The 18784-nt window shown below is 42.9% G+C and overlaps 1 protein-coding gene across 9 annotated transcripts in view; it reads left to right on the top strand.

Moving 5' to 3' along the window:
* Positions 1-18784, top strand: part of LOC311110703 (pleckstrin homology domain-containing family A member 1-like) — a 29812-nt gene that overhangs the window by 8760 nt on the left and 2268 nt on the right. For 2 of the 9 annotated variants that reach the window (XM_084153251.1, XM_084153250.1), the window contains exons 2-12: positions 122-3483; positions 6054-6110; positions 6249-6294; positions 9739-9836; positions 10429-10560; positions 10692-10832; positions 10975-11043; positions 13670-13734; positions 15425-15488; positions 15667-15756; positions 16364-16434. In XM_084153251.1, coding sequence (XP_084009377.1) covers positions 3343-3483; positions 6054-6110; positions 6249-6294; positions 9739-9836; positions 10429-10560; positions 10692-10832; positions 10975-11043; positions 13670-13734; positions 15425-15488; positions 15667-15756; positions 16364-16434 — 974 coding nt within the window. In that variant the 5' untranslated portion in view covers positions 122-3342. Of the gene's footprint in view, positions 1-121; positions 3484-5790; positions 5812-6053; positions 6111-6248; positions 6295-9738; positions 9837-10428; positions 10561-10691; positions 10833-10974; positions 11044-13669; positions 13735-15424; positions 15489-15666; positions 15757-16363; positions 16435-18784 lie in introns of those variants that run through there. The other 7 variants (XM_084153248.1, XM_084153246.1, XM_084153252.1 and 4 more) reach the window with 6 other exon arrangements.

Here is an 18784-nt window from a genome sequence, read left to right as displayed (position 1 = left end):
TTTGTTCACTGACTGTAGTATTGTGTACTGCACACAACCTTTTTACTGTACATGTAATTTTACTGTATAGCAGACCTACAGTACATTGATCTACACAATGTGATCTTTTGCTGTATTTCAGAGTTTTGCAAATGGATGCGGAGGAAGTCCCGCATGAGTTTATATACATTGATGAGGCTGGATTTAACCTGACAACAGTGAGAAGAAGGGGAAGAAACATCATTGGCCACAGGGCTATTGTCAATGTACCAGGGCAACGTGGGGGTAACATTACCCTTTGTGCTGCCATTACACAGAATGGGGTCCTCCACCTTTATGCCAATTTGGGTCCTTACAACACTGACCTCATTCTTACATTTTTAGACAGATTACACAATATTATCACAGCAGCAAACAAAAGGGACCAGATGCAATACATTGTCGTCTGGGACAATGTAGCTTTCCATCGTTCTGCTCTGGTCCAAAACAGGTTTCATCAACACCCACAATTTACAGTTCAATACCTTCCACCATACTCCCCCTTCCTAAACCCCATCGAGGAGTTCTTCTCAGCATGGCGATGGAAGGTTTATGATCTCCGGCCCTATGTCCAGATGGCCCTCATTCAAGCTATGGTGGAAGCATGTGATCAAATTAAAGCAGCATCCATACAAGGGTGGATTCGTCACTCCAAAAGATTCTTCCCACGTTGCCTTGCAAATTAAAATATAGCCTGTGATGTTGACGAGGCCCTGTGGCCAGATCCAGCTAGGCGGAGAGATGTTTAGGTTATTTTATCTTTTTTTATTCGGTACTGAACTGGATATGTAATTTGTTACAGTATTACTGTAAGCTTACAGTACAATGGTACGTTCAGTAATACTGTATGAAAACTGGAAAATGTTTTGTTGAAATGTTCAGTATTGACTGACTTGAGTACATGGAAAAATAAATACATATTTTCATTAGTCTGCACAATTGGTGTGTTGGTGAATTTATTTTTACACTTTCTCTATGTAAATGCTAAAAGTGTTTTAGGTTGAGCACAGGAGTGTTTAACTGATTCAAACAGAATCCGACCATATGATGGTTGGGTTTATGTTATGACAACAAAATAAGGTTTTTATAAGACATTGTATAGTTTTGACAAAAGTGTTCCATTTTGCAAATTATCTGAGGTGTTGTGCTAATTGTGTGAAGGGGTTTGAAAAACCGGGCCCTGTTTTCAAAATTGTGCTTAAGCGATTAAAAAAAAAACTGTAATAATAATTCTAGACCCGATTTTCTCCAAATCTTACCAAATATGTGTTATTATGATAATTTATATGAACCATCAATTTAATTATACATATTGTTTTTTCATAGAAAATGAATAGGCCTAGATCAATTGATAGCGACAGAGTCAAACATTGTAAGATTACTTCCCAAGCAAAGTCCAATTTCTCTGACTCCTTGACTTTAGAAGGTTGTAGCTCAGAGAACCAAAGATATTCCCATGTGCATCAGTCGCGTCTTCCTCTGGCATTTTACCGCTTGTTTCTAGCCTAAAGCATCACATATTTATGCGTTGTTTTAGATCGGTATCAAAGTTATGACATTTTTACCTAGTCTATCCTCACTGATTGCTCTGCCCCTGTCCTTAGATTTTTAATCTCTGGAATTATGCTAGAACGTAGAGTAGGTGCCTGGGACAACAATTTTTACTCTTAATAAATATTAGGCAAGGCCTATCTGCTGCAATCTTAACAAACTCAAAGCAGAATCTAATTTGACCTACTCTAACTAGTGTAGAATGTTTAGATGATAGTCGCACAAAGTTAATTTTCACCCTCCCTTAGTCACGATGACACAGTAGGTAGCCATTGTTCTTCATCACAAGCCCCCTCCATCCACTTCACTCCCTTACTGTTTCTGTCATTCTGCTGTCTCACTTCCCCAATGATCTCTCCCTCTTATCTCCCTCCCTCTCTACCCCTCTCCTTTTGTGCTGTTTTTTTGCCCAGCCGTTGGTTGCCAGTGGTGGACAAAGCCGTTCTCTCACATTATACGAGGAGTGAATGTGGACACTGATGTTTGAGTTGGGACCAAGCCCAGAGTCCATGGTCCGCTTCACCCCCCCCTTCTGACCTTCTCTTGTTTGACCTTTCTAACCTGGTGTTTCTGTAGTCTGTCGCTTGCCCTCCTATTCTCTGTCTGTTTTTGAGCACTCTCTCCTCACACATGGAAAGCCTACTCTCTATGTTGCCTGACAGTCAGTGTCAGTTGGAGTTATAGGCCTCACATGTTGCAATACTATTGAAATCTCCCCATGAGAATCTTATGGGACTCTTGTGTAAGTGTGTGTACGTACACATGCACCAGCCACTGACCAAGAAACATCTTCTGGCTAGTCTGAAACTCGCCTTCATACACTCTTTCAAATCAATGTTTAGGATCAGCCCTGACAGTGTTCCGTCAAGCGTCTGTGTCTACGGAATGACTCCAGTGGATGCGGGGGCTAGCCCTGATGTCGTCACCCCTTTGCACAACAAGCAGGCCTTTTGTCCCAGCTTTACCCCTATCCTCCCACACAATGCTCATAATGTCCCGGCCTCTTTATCTGAGGCAAAGGTAGGGAGAGAAAGAGGGTCCTTTGTCGTGGACTCAAAGGTCTGTTAATAACTCCAATTCCTTCAGTCAGAAATTATGACAGCTTCACCATGCTACAGCAATGTATACAGTATTACGCCCCCACACAAGTTTTACATTGAACTGCATGTCTTAATCTTTCACTAGTCTTTGAGTTGGCGAGCTGAAATCCGTATTACAATTTTAACCACCAGGAGATGTCAGTGAGTTAATTTGCTGGCTGCTTGGTCTTTGGGTTAAATATTGCTCACCCCAGCTCCTCAGAGTATCTGGTTGTTGTGTTGATGACTGAGCTCTAGGTCTGTACTGTAAATTAAACCGTGTTCTGAGTCGGGTTAACTTCTGTGAAATGAATGAATAACTTAAGTAGGGCTAATAATTCTCAGCTCTGAGTTTGTGGAGGCAAAAGAAAGAAAGGCTTGGGAAAATGGCAGAGGCTTACCAGATGTGAATGAAGAGCGAGGGAGGAGAAAAAAGGAGGGAGAGGGGGATGGTAGAGTGGGTGACAGAGGGAAACTGATCAGATGGAAAGGGATAAAGGAGGCAGGGTTGAAGTTTGTCAAACAATCCCGAGTGTAGCGAGTACCAGGTAGCAGAGAGACAGGAAAGGCTTTCTAACACTACACTGCAACTCTTCATTACCCCCTCTCTCCTCCCTCCAGGCTGTCCTCCATCTATCCCCTTCCCCTCCTCCTCTGTCCCGGCCCCTGGGCCAGGGAATGTGCCGGATTGGAGATGCCTTACGTGGATCGGCAGAACCGGATCTGTGGCTTCCTGGACATCGAGGAAAACGAGAGCAGTGGGAAGTTCCTGCGCCGCTACTTCATCCTAGACACCCAGCCGGGCAGCCTGGTGTGGTACATGGACAACCCTCAGGTAACACAGTAGGACTGATGGCTAGCATTAGCTTGGTCATTCTCACAAAACTGACATTTTACAAAATAATTCTCGTGTCATTTTTCACAATGTCCTCTTGGATCACTGAGATTAGCATATGTACTTATCTATTTCATAATTATTATGTTTTTTGATCAGATATTATGCATTTGACCACAATTTCCACAAAATTATCATTTCCTGCAGCAGTCAAAAAAAGTAATAAACAAATCAATTTAAAATATTTTTTTACATTGCTCCCGTAATGAAAAGGCCTGAGTTAAACATAAAACCAAATAAAATAAAACCATTATTATAACATTACATTCCCCAACTTTAGCTTTTTTGCCATTTCGGTAATGAGAAGGCCAAGTGGGGTAAAGGGGGTGTTTGAGAATAAGAACCTAATTCTGAAGGCATAAAAGCGAATAAAATAACTTCTACTACTCCTCTAGATCAGCGTTTCCCAAACTCAGTCCTCGGGACCCCAAGGGGTGCACAGTTTGGTTTTTGCCCAAGCACTACACAGATGATTCAACTAATCATCAAGCTTTGACTAGTTGAATCAGCTGTGTAGTGCTAGGGCAGAAACCTAAATGTGCACCCCTTGGGGTCCCCAGGACCGAGTTTGGAAACGCTGCTCTAGATGATACATCATGGGTGAATAAAACTTTATTTAAAAACTGATTGGCATTTTTACAGGAACTTGAAAAAGTGTTACGGTAATGAGACATGTCCTCAGACAGTGTTTGTACCAGGGTTTCCATTAGCCGGTAATAAAAATTATAACCAATAAATAAAACTGCCGCCGGCCAATTGTCCGCTAGAAGGAAAAAAATCCCATTGCAAAATAATGTTTTTTAGCCTATTCATTGATGGAAATACCAGTCGATGGAAATACATTTGACCGGTCATGCTTATCTGTCTATAGGTTAATTTGCATAATTTCATGGAATTAAATTGGCACGTGTGTATTTTCGTTAGTCATTATGTTTATCACACGCCCACAGCATACAGATAGAGTCAATGAGCGGAAAATTGCAGACAGCGAGAAAGCTGCTGCTACAGCTTCTCAAACAGCTCATTTGTTGCTGCTGGAGTGAAACTCACTTTTAAAAGCCCGATCATTGCGTAACAATTCTAAATGCAATTGCGTGTTAAAAACAGTTTTGATGGCCACGATTTAGAAAGAGCTACTATTTTTTTTTCTCAATTGGTAGGCTAATTGAAGCGCGCTTCCCATTTGCCATTGAAGTGCATATAGGCAACGTTAGGCAGCATTCAGCGCATCACACACCACTTTGCATTGAGCTGGAGGCAGTATGCATTTTGAAAAAATATACTTAATTGTCTGAAACCTGAACGTTTTACTTCATTTTATGAGACTTGTCTTACCTTACTTCAACGTAAAACCGACCATAGAAATATAGAGGCAATTATTTTATAAAGATTTCCTTCCACATGCCATTGAAACCAGTAGCCTATTTCTCTCAATCCTAGTCATATTAGCAACCCATGCTAGTTGTTGCGTCTTTAGATCTCCCCTCTTTCTACATTTCTAACAGATATTTTCATCTCTGTCACATGAAACCGCTTATATGTGCAGTGTGCTTTTGACAACAGTGTTTTCCTGCTAATTGCATTATGGAAGGAACATTCACACATAGTCTACTGCCTTGTGCTCATTGCTGTGCTTATAACGTGAAGAAATAAGTTGATCAACATTTTCAGCAAAACGTGCTGATCTGTTGCATCAGCCTCATTGCTTTTTAAAGTTTGTTTTTGATGTAGCCTAGGCCTACTGCTTGTATGAATATGGGATCTATCGTCCCACAACTGTCCCAGAGTCTGTTTGGAATAAGTTATTTATTTCTTGCACAGCTTGACAAGGTACACTTTTCTACTATGGGGGATTGACATAGGCTAGAGATTTTGCTGTTCATTACTTGTCTTGTTGGCTGAGGAAAAGTAAATGTGGCAGTTATTCTAACATCTTCAAAGTGCGCAATGGAATTCGGAAAGAAGGACGCACGCAGTTGCATCCTCGAATTGCATGTTCTGTTAAGATGAATAACCATAATCTAAATGTGATTTCTGTCAATTTGAGCACCGTGGGTGGATGCATATGCATATTTCCATTGCACTGACACTCCACAAACAAGAAACACATCTTAGAGTTAAAAATTCTGTTAGTGCTTATAAATTGAACCTGCTAAAAAATGTTGTACTTGTATTAGATTATTAACAATGGAATAGGAACCTTGAATTGATTACTCGAGTACTCGCACCCATCCCTAGTTACTGGTGTGGTACATGGACAACCCTCAGGTGACAGATGCGGATGTGTAAGGTCTGACCACTATGTTTTTACTCAAACCTAAAACCACTGTTGTTCTCATTATCAGTTGAAGTCCCCCCCCCCCCCCCCCCCAACCACCAAGTGTTTCTTCTTTAGAATACCCCAAATACATAATATGAGAACACCCCGCATATTATAAGGTCATGGTTTGCAACAATGGACAATATTCAATGATATCTAATAGTTCATCACCCACATTTTCCCCTTGTAGAACCTGCCCATCAGTGCGGACTGTGTTGGCTCACTCAAACTCACCTACATCTCCAAGGTAAGAGATTTGCTGAAGAATTTACATATAATTGATTTTATACTGCGTCTTGGTAGGTGCTTGTTGAAAAAGGGATATTAAGTACATTCACTGTGAGTGATCATTAACTGTGGTTTTTGTACTTGTCTTGCCTCGTAGGTCAGCGATGCCACTAAGCAGAGACCAAAGGCAGAGTTTTGCTTCGGTAAGATTGAGGACAACTATTCTCTTTCCTCTCAGTTCCTCTGCTCAATTAATATGGAAATGGTTGTAACTTGGCTCCACTTTTCAAGACCTTCAGTATTTATAAACTAATTCTGAACCACAGCTATAGATATACAGAGTTCGGCAAACGTAGTTTCTAGATTTAGAATGTTAGTGGACACCAAAAGTTCCATTATTTATATGGACATGGGCTATTTTTCCCAGTTGCATGAGCTGAATTGGCTAAATGACTAAATAATATGGGGGTAGGTGAGTCCATGTTTCTGTCCAGCAATAAATCCAGCTTTTTTTCAGGATTGACATGACAGTGACATCTCAAAGAGCCAGAATTTCTCAGTTCAAGGTCTGCCCTGACAGATGCCACCATGTACACAAGGCTGGGGTGTTTAGATTGACTTGAACCTGAGGGAGGAATGCATCCTTCTTGCCCTTCTCTTACCTCTATCACCTCAGCTTGCTTTTCCCGTGGCTTGTCTCCATGCTATGGACAACCCTGCATAGCTTCAGCTGTTTGGCCAACAGAGACATGCAGGGTAGCAGCTGATCAGGATACTGTACATCAGGGGTCAGCAACAGGCGTAGTTGTTGGTTAAAAAAGACAGGAAAATCACCAGGAATTCAGCCAGAAATTAGTTAAATTTAGGAAATCTGTTCCCAAGTACTCCCGCAAACAAAAAACAGACATAGGCCTATGTGATCATGTCTCAATGTAATAAAAGGTATGAAATTATTATTTTCAAATACAATCTCTTTTTGGGCTTAGCTGTGTGTGTGTCAACATTCCCCCCTTTGCCCTCAATAGCAGGAAACACTAGTGTGTGACAGGTCTGCCCCCATCATCACCACACCGTGTGTGTTGGGGTTTTGACAGGATGCTGGCATCCAAATCGGAACCCATTCTGGGGTATTTTTAAACCACTGTTTGCATGCCATGTTTAGTTGATTTCCACATTTATTACCATTGCACCCCTTCCTAACTCCCATGTCTTTAAAAGTAGCTCTTAATTGGTGTTTTCAGGAAAAGCCATTTGGGAAAGGCTGTCATACTTCCAGATGGGCTTACAGTAAAACAAGGATCAGAGTGGCAAGCAATGATTCATGTCCATGTGTGTGTGGCTCTGATGCTGCTGCCCAGCTGTGTGACTCAACACACATGTTTTGTGTGTGATCGCAGCTGTGAGTCAGATCTTAGATATCCCCCTCCCAGCTTATTATTCACTTCCTTTGAAAGCCCCCACCACTCTTGGTCTACACACCCCTTCAGCCAGACTGTGATACAGTTTATAGTGGGGTAAATTGTACGTGCTAACGTGGCATACACTCCCGTTAGATAATACGATTTTGGTTTCTTCTGGTTTCACTGCTGTCACTTTTGGATTCATTTATAGCTTCATCTTTATTTTTTCCATGATCTCATTGTCTCAGTATGTTTAACAAAATGCCCATGGCATGCCTGCCTCTTACTGATCATCTCCCACTCATTGAGTCACTCATTCATTCCACACCATTAATGTTCAATCAATGGTCAGGATCCATCTGCTTTCAGTTTCCATCACTGTGGTTTTTGTGTGGTCAGAACAAGTGGCACTTAGGGATGGACATGGTTATTCGAATATCCGAACTGACGTTGGTATTCGAATACTTGCAAGAGTATTAATTTCTGAAGAAAAAAACCTCAAAGGCCTATTTTAACAATGAAAAGGCTTTGTCTAAATTAAATGATCTATGTGACATTGCTACACACAATGATATACCATGACATTTGAAATTCTTAATTCAATAAAACAAACTTTAGAATGTAGTTTTTATGACATGCGCCCCATAAAAAGACATAAGCCTACCAGAGTAGCCTACACCGGTTTCACACGTTTGTTGTTATTGTCGGCCAATAAAAGTGACGCTGTCTACTGTCAGTGGCTCTGTGTAGCAAGCAACGTGGTAGATCTCTAATTAATAGTCTAATAAAAAGCATGAGCTGGCGCACACCCAGAGAACGTAGAGGTGCTGACCAACGGAGAATAAACTGTAAGCTATAAAAACAAATAAAGAGAGTCGCACACTCTATGTATAAACTCCCAGTAATTGATTGGGTAAGAAACCACCAACGTTTCGGCATCACTGTGACTTCTTCAGGTTTCTTACCCAATAAATTACTGGGAGTTTATACATAGTGTGCGACTCTCTTTATTTGTTTTTATAGCTCTCTAATTAATGCAAGAAGGAATACAAATTACGGAATTAAATGAGTTATATAAGAAGGAGTAGGCTACAACGAGGAACCATCAGGTAGGCTGTTTAATTTGAATGGAATTGTTGTAGACAAGGACGGGAAGCGCAGCACAATACCCTCAATTAGCCTAGGTAGCGAGCTAGCTAGTTGGCTAACATAGCTGTTTATCTTATCTAGCTTCTTTACATCGATTTGATGCGGTCAAGACAGGCACTACCAGATGGAATGACAACCTATGGCATGTACAAGTTTGTCTAGCTAGCGCGAGTCTGTTTTGCCCCTGTGGTCACTTGTGCAAGCAACACACACATACACATGCACACGCACATATAGAAACTTAGAAGAATTATGGCCATTGTCACAAAGTTCTAGTGCTTAAAGCTATTTGCTGCACCACCACCCAGGCTATAATGTAATTTAACCCAATGATCTGAAAGGGAGAGCAGGAAAGTAAAGTAAAGGAAGGGAGGGATGAAATAATTAAGAGACAAAGAAAGATGGCGACAGGAGCACTCTCCATGCCAGAATCACTGGTTCAGAGCTAATCAGGCTTTGACCTAAAACCTCTGTGTTTGGTGTGTGTAATTTGTAATAGCCTTGAGCCCCTTTTTGTTAACATATTGGTGGAAGGTCACTAGAATGGGCTGCTGATTGGCTTGATGCAATTCTCCACTCTCATATAATGGACCCAATGCTCCTGCTACACCTCCCGAGTGGTGCAGTGGTCTAAGGCACTGCATCGCAGTGCTAGCTGTGCCACTAGAGATCCTGGTTAGAATCCAGGCTCTGTCGTAGCTGGCCGCGACCGGGAGACCCATGGGGCGGCGCACAATTGGTCCAGGGTAGGGGAGGGAATGGCCGGCAGGGATGTAGCTCAGTTGGTAGAGCATGGCGTTTGCAACGCCAGGGTTGTGGGTTCGATTCCCACGGGGAGCCAGTATGAAAAAAAATATATAATAATAATAATGTATGCACTCACTAACTGTAAGTCGCTCTGGATAAGAGCGTCTGCTAAATGACGTAAATGTAAATGTATGCCTTGTCCGATTAGTAACAGCAGACTATCCAACCTAGTCTCAGAGCATTTCCTATTATTTTTGCTATATATTTTTTTCTCTTTGAATTGGGTCACTCACCATTAGGCCTATTTTCGATGTCTTCCATCTTCTCTTTATTGGTCTTCCTCTTTCTCAGTCATCAACGCTGGCATGAGGAAATTCTTCCTCCAGGCCAATGATCAGCAGGACCTGGTGGACTGGGTGAACGCTCTCAACAAGGCCACCAAAATCACTGTGAGTCTCACTAAATGCTGCACTGTCTTTTATTACTGAGGACCTGTTTCACACACCAGAAGACATAGCCTAGTCCTCTTTAGAAAACGATGACTTCCTGTTAATGACAGAAATATTTCCTGGTAAAGTGAGTAAAATCTCAAGATTTCACTCGTGTGTGTGAGTCAAGAGGGTGACTGGCAGGGTGGTTATTGCTAGGAGAGACCTTTCTGGGCGTCCGGTAGCCTAGTGGTTAGAACGTTGGGCAAGTAACCGAAAGGTCGCGAATACCCGAGCCGACAAGGTGAAATATCTGCCGCTGTGCCCTTGAGCAAGGCACTTAACCCTAATTTGCTCCAGGGGCGCAGTAAACAACAACAAATTTCACTGCATGTGAAAATGTATGTGACAACAAAACATCTTATTTATTTTTGCCCTTGGTCTAGGGGAGCTGTGGAGTACTCCCACTCAACTCTTGGGATCCCTGCTAACCCACACACTCCAACCTCAGAAAGGGCTAGAAACAGGAGTAATCGGTAAAAGTAGTCAAACAGGAGGAATCAAGGTCTCCTGTACATGTTATGAATGTTTTTCACACCATTGTCTCTTGCAGGTGCCAAAGTCCTGTGATGGCCAACAGAATGTGGAGACCCAGAAAGCCCTTCTGGACAACCTGGGACCCAAGAAGCAGGTCTCATACAGGACTGACATCATCGGGGGAGTTCCCATCATAACCCAGATGCAGGTAGCCAAGGCTAGCCCCTCTACCTATCCCTAACCCTAGCTAGTTCATTGTCAGTAGAGTTGCAGTTGATAGTTTGAGCATCTACAGAGCATTTTTAGGGGACTACACAACTCCGGTGTACTTCCCCACAGCAGGAAAGGGGAGAGAGCCAGGAGGGTTCAGAGCGAGAGTTGCTGCAGAGATCCCACAACCAGCTGCCATACTTCCTGGGCAGGCCAACCCAGGACAAGACGGTCATCAAGTCTGGCTATTGTGTCAAGCAGGGAGCTGTGGTGAGTGCAGGGGACTATGGTGGGTTACAGTAGGGGGGCTCTTAGTTTGAGGTTTGGTGTGTTACACTAGGGGGGCAGTAGCATGAAGAAGTAATGTGGGTTTTTTTGTGTTTTTTTTTTAATGCTATTTTCTTTTCCCCAGATGAGGAATTGGAAAAGGAGATATTTCTTACTGGAGGAGAACTCCATGAGTTACTTCAAATCAGATCTGGTAAGTCCTTTTCATCAACACTGGAAAGCATACTGGAATTACTTATTACTCATACACACACTCACATGTCCTGGCATGCTCCACCTCATGTTCCTGGAATCTTGTGCCTCTGCTACACATGTCCTAGCATGTCCCTGTCTCTGTGCCCTACCACACACAGTCCACGAAGAACTTCCATGCTTGCCCATATTTTTCACCAGCATGTGTCTATTTAGCATCAACAGTGCCCAAGGACGGTCTTTCTCCCTTGTCTTCTTTGTGTTCCAAATATACTCTATCAATAAGGCCTTGAAAGTTGGTTTTGCTCAACAGAAAGTAGCCCGAAAGACCAGTGCAGTCATTTACCTGTGGCGCTGCGCCACGGCAAACTCATTGCCGCCACGCCCCAAAAAATATGGACCATGAACAAATATTTCTGCCTAGGCGCACTTTGAAGATGCTGGAACAGTCCACATTTACTTTTTCTTTGCAAACAAAACGAGTAGGCTAATGAATAGGAAAATCAGACAACCCCGTAGTCAGCTTGTTGTGTCTTCTACGCGAGAGAAATATTCCTCTCGAGGGACATTCAAGTTATGAGTGCCACAGGGAGGGAATTCCCAGAATCAAATATAGGCTGCAAAAATAGGCTACATTTATTTAGTAGGCTGCTCAAATTTTTACCAGCCGCACCGGTTTACACTTTATATGGGCTGAATTAATGTAATAATTAACTGTTTAACTGAATTATCGAAAACAAATAGGCCTACATGCTTGCACTTTGTGCAGGCTGTGTATCCATCTACTGTGTTCAGGGCTCTACATTAAAAAATGTCATTGGTAGCACTGGTGCTCTAAACTTAGAAAAGTTAGGAGCACCACATTAAATTTAGGAGCACCAGAAAATACGATTTTTAAAAATTGAGATACAGCTTATATTGGGCCTAAAATGATTTCTAGCTAATTTGGAAACTCATATTGTTCCCTAAAAACAAATATGTAACACTATAAATACATTAGTTAAAATGTTGATTGAGTGTGTGTGTGTGTGTGTTACGAACACCTGTCATTGAAATTACAAAGTCATTTGTGGAATATTAGGTTTCTACATTGTGTAAAAGCACTATTTTCCTATTGACATGAATTACATTGAAAATTGTACACTGTCTCTTTAAAAACGTCAGGTTTGTTATGAGGACATGCTAGAGATCTGTAATTCATTAATTGCTATGATTATTGATCTCCTGAAGAAGATCCCTTTTCCTTTCTTTCTGTGCCCCCAGTTGTTTGGATATACTGGTAAAGTTAACAAGTTGTTGGTTAGCTAGCCAATGATGTAACATGGCTGAAAAAAGCGTCAACAAATGGCTAATGACGTCGACACGCGCGAGTACTTTCAGAATGGCCTAGGACATGTTTTATGAATGTAACATGCGGTCCCAGCGATATGCTATAGGAAGATAAAAATGTTGCGCCGTTAATATGGGTCAGATCTTTTGACCTGGTTAGACTAGAAGCAATCCGTTTCTGATGTAGTAATGGTTGCAACCATGACGCTAACGAATCTGTGCTTGTTTCTCTAGGGCAATCTGAAACAACTGTACAGCGAAGCCTTATCATTACAAAAAATATTATCGGAAATCATAGTCGCACAGTGCTCCCAAAATAAAACTACTGGTCGCACTGTAAAATATTTTGTCGCATATTCGACCAAATTGGTCGCACTTTAGGGCCCTTACCGGCGTTGTCCTTCCATACTGCGCAGCACCTATTTCCACGATTTATGTTGTAGCCTATTCCCTTATCATAACCTTTCTTTATATTTCTCCGGTTAGGCCTACTTTAGCCATTTTCGCATGAGCTAGGCTATCCAGGGAAAGTAAACTTGGCAAAGTGTCGTATTCTCACGCGGGGAGAGGGACAATAAGCTCTGCGCGTGGCAAATTAGAACGTTTTAGCACCACACAAGTAAGGGAAAGTTCCCGGCTCTCAATGTGTGCATGGCTGGTAGCCTTATGTCTACCTCGCCGCTCACAGAATATAATTCACAACACAATGCTACACAACCAGCTCCAGGGTTTAAAAAAAAAGTGTATTATCGTGATTTTAAATATTTCCGACCCGCAATGTAACTGTTCTGAACCGCGAGCCGACCTACGGGTTGAAATAATGTTTTCATTCCACCCGCCAGCTGATTTATTTTTATTTTTTTATTGGCTCACTCACGGGAACCTGGGTCTCCAACCAGATGCAGGACTCTACTAATGATTAGCCCAATAGGGTAAATGCAGATGGGCAACCCCATGCTTCAACTTATTTATTTATAGCCACTATGCTACATTAGCTGGGCTACAGGTGATAATGCTTATTGCTAATAGCATACCTGATTATATGGACCATGCTTAGGCTATATGCATGGTCCAATATGTAAAAATGATTTTACCAATATGTTATTTAGCTCATTTTTACATTTTAGTTTGTGTCAGCATTTCATTGATTTTGGAGTAGAATGTCCTTTTTAAGAAGTCACAAGAACTGAGCTATAGCACGCGTTATAGCAATTTGTTATATATTTTTGGGCTCTTAAAATCTAATGTTATTTCTTCTCTTTCTCTTGACCTCCCCTCCCCCCTCCTCCTCTCTTCAGGAGAAGGACCCTCTGAAAATGATTCCATTGAAGGAGGTCCACAAAGTTCAGGAGTGCAAACAGAGGTACTGCACACCTCAGCATTCTCATGGTTGAAGGAAGCCTCTACATCCACATACAGTGGGGAGAACAAGTATTTGATACACTGCCGGTTTTGCAGGTTTTCCTACTTACAAAGCATGTAGAGGTCTGTAATTTTTATCATAGGTACACTTCAACTGTGAGAGACGGAATCTAAAACAAAAATCCAGAAAATCACATTGTATGATTTTTAAGTAATTAATTTGCATTTTTTTGCATGCCATAAGTATTTGATACATCAGAAAAGCAGAACTTAATATTTGGTACAGAAACCTTTGTTTGCAATTACAGAGATCATACGTTTCCTGTAGGTCTTGACCAGGTTTGCACACACTGCAGCAGGGATTTTGGCCCACTCCTCCATACAGACCTTCTCCAGATCCTTCAGGTTTCGGGGCTGTCGCTGGGCAATACGGACTTTCAACTCCCTCCGAAGATGTTCTATTGGGTTCAGGTCTGGAGACTGGCTAGGCCACTCCAGGACCTTGAGATGCTTCTTATGGAGCCACTCCTTAGTTGCCCTGGCTGTGTGTTTCGGGTCGTTGTCATGCTGGAAGACCCAGCCACGACCCATCTTCAATGCTCTTACTGAGGGAAGGAGGTTGTTGGCCAAGATCTCGCGATACATGGCCCCATCCATCCTCCCCTCAATACGGTGCAGTCATCCTGTCCCCTTTGCAGAAAAGCATCCCCAAAGAATGATGTTTCCACCTCCATGCTTCACGGTTGGGATGGTGTTCTTGGGGTTGTACTCATCCTTCTTCTTCCTCCAAACACGGTGAGTGGGTTTAGACCAAAAAGCTATATTTTTGTCTCATCAGACCACATGACCTTCTCCCATTCCTCCTCTGGATCATCCAGATGGTCATTGGCAAACTTTAGACGGGCCTGGACATGCGCTGGCTTGAGCAGGGGGACCTTGCGTGCGCTGCAGGATTTTAATCCATGACGGCGTAGTGTGTTACTAATGGTTTTCTTTGAGACTGTGGTCCCAGCTCTCTTCAGGTCATTGACCAGGTCCTGCCGTGTAGTTCTGGGCTGATCCCTCACCTTCCTCATGATCATTGATGCCCCACGAGGTGAGATCTTGCATGGAGCCCCAAACCGAGGGTGATTGACCGTCATCTTGAACTTCTTCCATTTTCCAACAGTTGTTGCCTTCTCACCAAGCTGCTTGCCTATTGTCCTGTAGCCCATCCCAGCCTTGTGCAGGTCTACAATTTTATCCCTGATGTCCTTACACAGCTCTCTGGTCTTGGCCATTGTGGAGAGGTTGGAGTCTGTTTGATTGAGTGTGTGGACAGGTGTCTTTTATACAGGTAACGAGTTCAAACAGGTGCAGTTAATACAGGTAATGAGTGGAGAACAGGAGGGCTTCTTAAAGAAAAACTAACAGGTCTGTGAGAGCCGGAATTCTTACTGGTTGGTAGGTGATCAAATACTTATGTCATGCAATAAAATGCAAATTAATTACTTAAAAATCATACAATGTGATTTTCTGGATTTTTGTTTTAGATTCCGTCTCTCACAGTTGAAGTGTACCTATGATAAAAAGACCTCTACATGCTTTGTAAGTAGGAAAACCTGCAAAATCAGCAGTATATCAAATACTTGTTCTCCCCACTGTATATCGCATGCAAATGTGATTTTGTTTACTTATCTTTGTATATCCAGTGACATCATGATGAGGGATAATCTCTTTGAGGTCGTCACCACTTCTAGGACCTTTTACATTCAGGTGAGGATATTCCATATAATGTCTAGATTCATTTTAAGAATTATCCCTCTCAGTATATGTATTTCCCTCACCTCTGAATCTCCCCCTTTACAATTTGCCCCCTACCCCCACTCTCTCTCCCCCTTCCCCTCCCTCTATCCCCCTGCCTCATTGTCCCCTGTATCCTCTCTCCCTGCAGGCTGACAGTCCAGAGGAGATGCACAGCTGGATCAAGGCTGTCTCTGGGTCCATCATAGCACTGCGGGGACCTGGGAGATCTGCAGCCACAGTACGTAACCACCCACCAGGCCACTGGGATGATAGGGCTACTGCATGCCCTCTGGCTCTTCTGTTCAGTCTCCTGTCTGTCTGGTCCTTAGTAACAACACAAATTGATCTGTTCTCTATTTGTCACGTGTTCATGGCAGCCCAACACACACATATACACACACAAACAATGAGGATGCAGGAAGGAGTGAAAAGTACATGTCACATTCTGTACTCACTACAGAGGGTAGAGGTTGGTCCCCCTCCTACTGTAGCTGTTAGCCCTCTTTCTGAGAGTGGCATTGCATAGGCAGTCGCCACATGTCTACTCTTTTCTCTTTCTACCACTCCCTCTCTTTCCCCCCTGTACTGTGGGCTAGCCTGGCCCTTCCCAGCCTGCTCTAATCCAGCTGTCCACTGTCTTTTCCCCCTGTACTGTGGGCTAGGCTGGCCCTTCCCAGCCTTCTCTAATCCAGCTGTCCACTCTCTCTTTCCCCCCTGTACTGTGGGCTAGCCTGGCCCTTCCCAGCCTGCTCTAATCCAGCTGTCCACTATCTTTTCCCCCTGTACTGTGGGCTAGGCTGGCCCTTCCCAGCCTGCTCTAATCCAGCTGTCCACTGTTGTTGCAGATGCGGCAAGCCAGATGGCTGTCGAACCCCTATATACAGAGGTATACGGCCCGAATCGGGGAGTGCAGCACGTATGTCAGCTCCTGTTCCCCAAAGCTCCTTCTCTGTGCTGTTGTTTTTCACTAACCTTTGGTTTTTGATGTCATGGAGTGGACTGGAGAGTCACCAATCTGCCTCCCTAAAAAACAAACTGTAAATGTCCCTCCCTGTGTGGGCTCTAACCCTTCCACCCCGCTGCCCATCCCATAACTGCAACTCAGTCCTTCTCTCCTCTACCTGTGCTTCTTTGCTTTTCCTGTCATTCTGTTCATGCTCTACCTCAGCTCTGGGGTTAGTCCCATAAACTCATTCCCTTGACTTAATGTAGCTTAAAGGGATATAGCGGGATTCTGGCATTTAGAGTCTGATGAAGTCGTTGATACCATTTTTATAGCTCTGCGTGCTGTATAAAGGAAGTTAGTGGTAGTTTTGCAAGCCGTTAGTGCAATGACTGGAAGATTACAGGTACAGTAGCAAAGCTAGTTAGCATTGGCTCGCAATATTACCGCTAACTTCCTTTATACAGCATGCAGAGACATGAACTAGTGGATACCATTTTTATCTGACTCTGAGTAAGTGCCAGAATCTTGCAGTATCCCTTTAACTTCCCTGGACCTCTGCAGCCAGTCACTGCCTCCCATTCACTTCCACACCCACTCATCCCGCTCTTAACTGCAGGTAGCCCAGGGGTTAAGAGCGTTGGGCCAGTAACCGAAAGGTCGCTGGTTTGAATCCCGAGCCTACTAGGTGAAAAATCTGTCGGTGCCCTTGAGCAAGGCACCTTAACCATAATTGCTCCTGTAAGTCGCTCTGGATAAGAGTGTCTGCTAAATGAATAATATGTAAATGTAACTTCCTATTGAGGCCCTGTTGTCGCCATTGAAGATGTAACTTTTTAAACATCCCTCTGCAACTTTGAAACTCTTACCACACTCACACACACACATTTGCAATCTGTACTAACGCATCTCTGGTACAAACACAATTTACAAAAAGTATAAAATCACTGGTTTCCCCTTTCAATGGTCTTCGTATTGATTGTCCAATGGGTGTATAATGGAGCCAGCCTGATTTGAGTCTTACCTTAGTGTGCACTTGTTCACTTCCCTTAATGGATTTAAAAGTAAAGGACAATATGGTGGAAAAACACCCAATGTTTTTAAATGCATCGTGGGGAGGGAGTGTATGAATGCAAACTTCAGGAGAATTGGGACGCAACCTTAGGCTACCTCTCTAAGATGTGCTGCAGTGTTGTGTAAAAAATGTTGTACAGACCTGTTTCCTGTTTCTGTCTATATCACTTCATATGTGTCTCACACTCTCCTTGTCTCTCTCTCTGTGTCTCTCTGTGTCTCTCTGTGTCTCTCTCTGTGTCTCTGTGTGTGTCTCTGCAGTCTCCTGCAGCTGTGTACCTGTCTTAGATGTCTCACATCCTGCCTGTCTCTAGTGCCACCTCCTGTCCACTGCCTGTATGACTGTTTACTCTCTCACACCCTCAACTTACATAATAATAATAATATGCCATTTAGCAGACACTTTTATCCAAAGCGACTTAGTCATGCGTGCATACATTTTTGTGTATGGGTGGTCCCGGGGATCGAACCCACTACCTTGGCGTTACAAGCGCCATGCTCTACCAGCTGAGCTACAGAGGACTACACCCAGTTAATTTCTCATTTTCTAAACAAAGACAAGTTTTGAATTAACTTTATCTTTGGGAGCTAAACCACAGTCTTATTCACATAAATAACTGTTTAGCTGTTTTATGTTTGTGTTGTGTATGTTTGTTTGATGACTTCTTCTGTACATGTACACTCGGAAGCTCTTGAACTAACCGACCTAACATACCTGAAGAATCACATAGCCCTTTGTTTGCGCACACATGGGCCGTTATGGTGTAGGTGTTTCTGTTGCATGGTCTGCTTCAAGTCATCCAATTAAACTGCACATATGTTTTTGACAAATGTTCTCTGTCCGGCTGCATGTTTGAATGCATGGTACAGAATTATGAAGACTTTGGTGAAACAAACACCAACCGGTCACTGACATGTTCTTTCTTTATTCCTCACCCCCTCTTGTTTTTACAGAGCGTGAAATCTGACAGTGAAATACTAACTTTCAAAAACACGACCACTACTACTACTGCTTGCAACTACCACTGCAACTGTCACGGCTTTCCCAGCACTTCTACTGTCCGCTACTACTACTACTACTACTACTACTACTACTACTACTACTACTACTACTACTACTACTACTACTACTACCACTGCTGCTGCATCAGCCGCTGCATCAGCCGCTGCACCACAAGTCTGGCACTGACTCTATTCACAACTCACTATGTTTTCCAAATTAGACTCGTCATTGCCCTTGGTCCCTGTC

The sequence above is a fragment of the Coregonus lavaretus genome (genome assembly GCF_964263955.1).
Source record: "Coregonus lavaretus genome assembly, chromosome: 36".
In the NCBI taxonomy this organism is placed as follows: Eukaryota; Metazoa; Chordata; class Actinopteri; order Salmoniformes; family Salmonidae; genus Coregonus; species Coregonus lavaretus.
The sequence above is the reverse complement of the archived record's forward strand: the minus strand, read 5'-3'. Positions and strand labels throughout refer to the sequence as shown.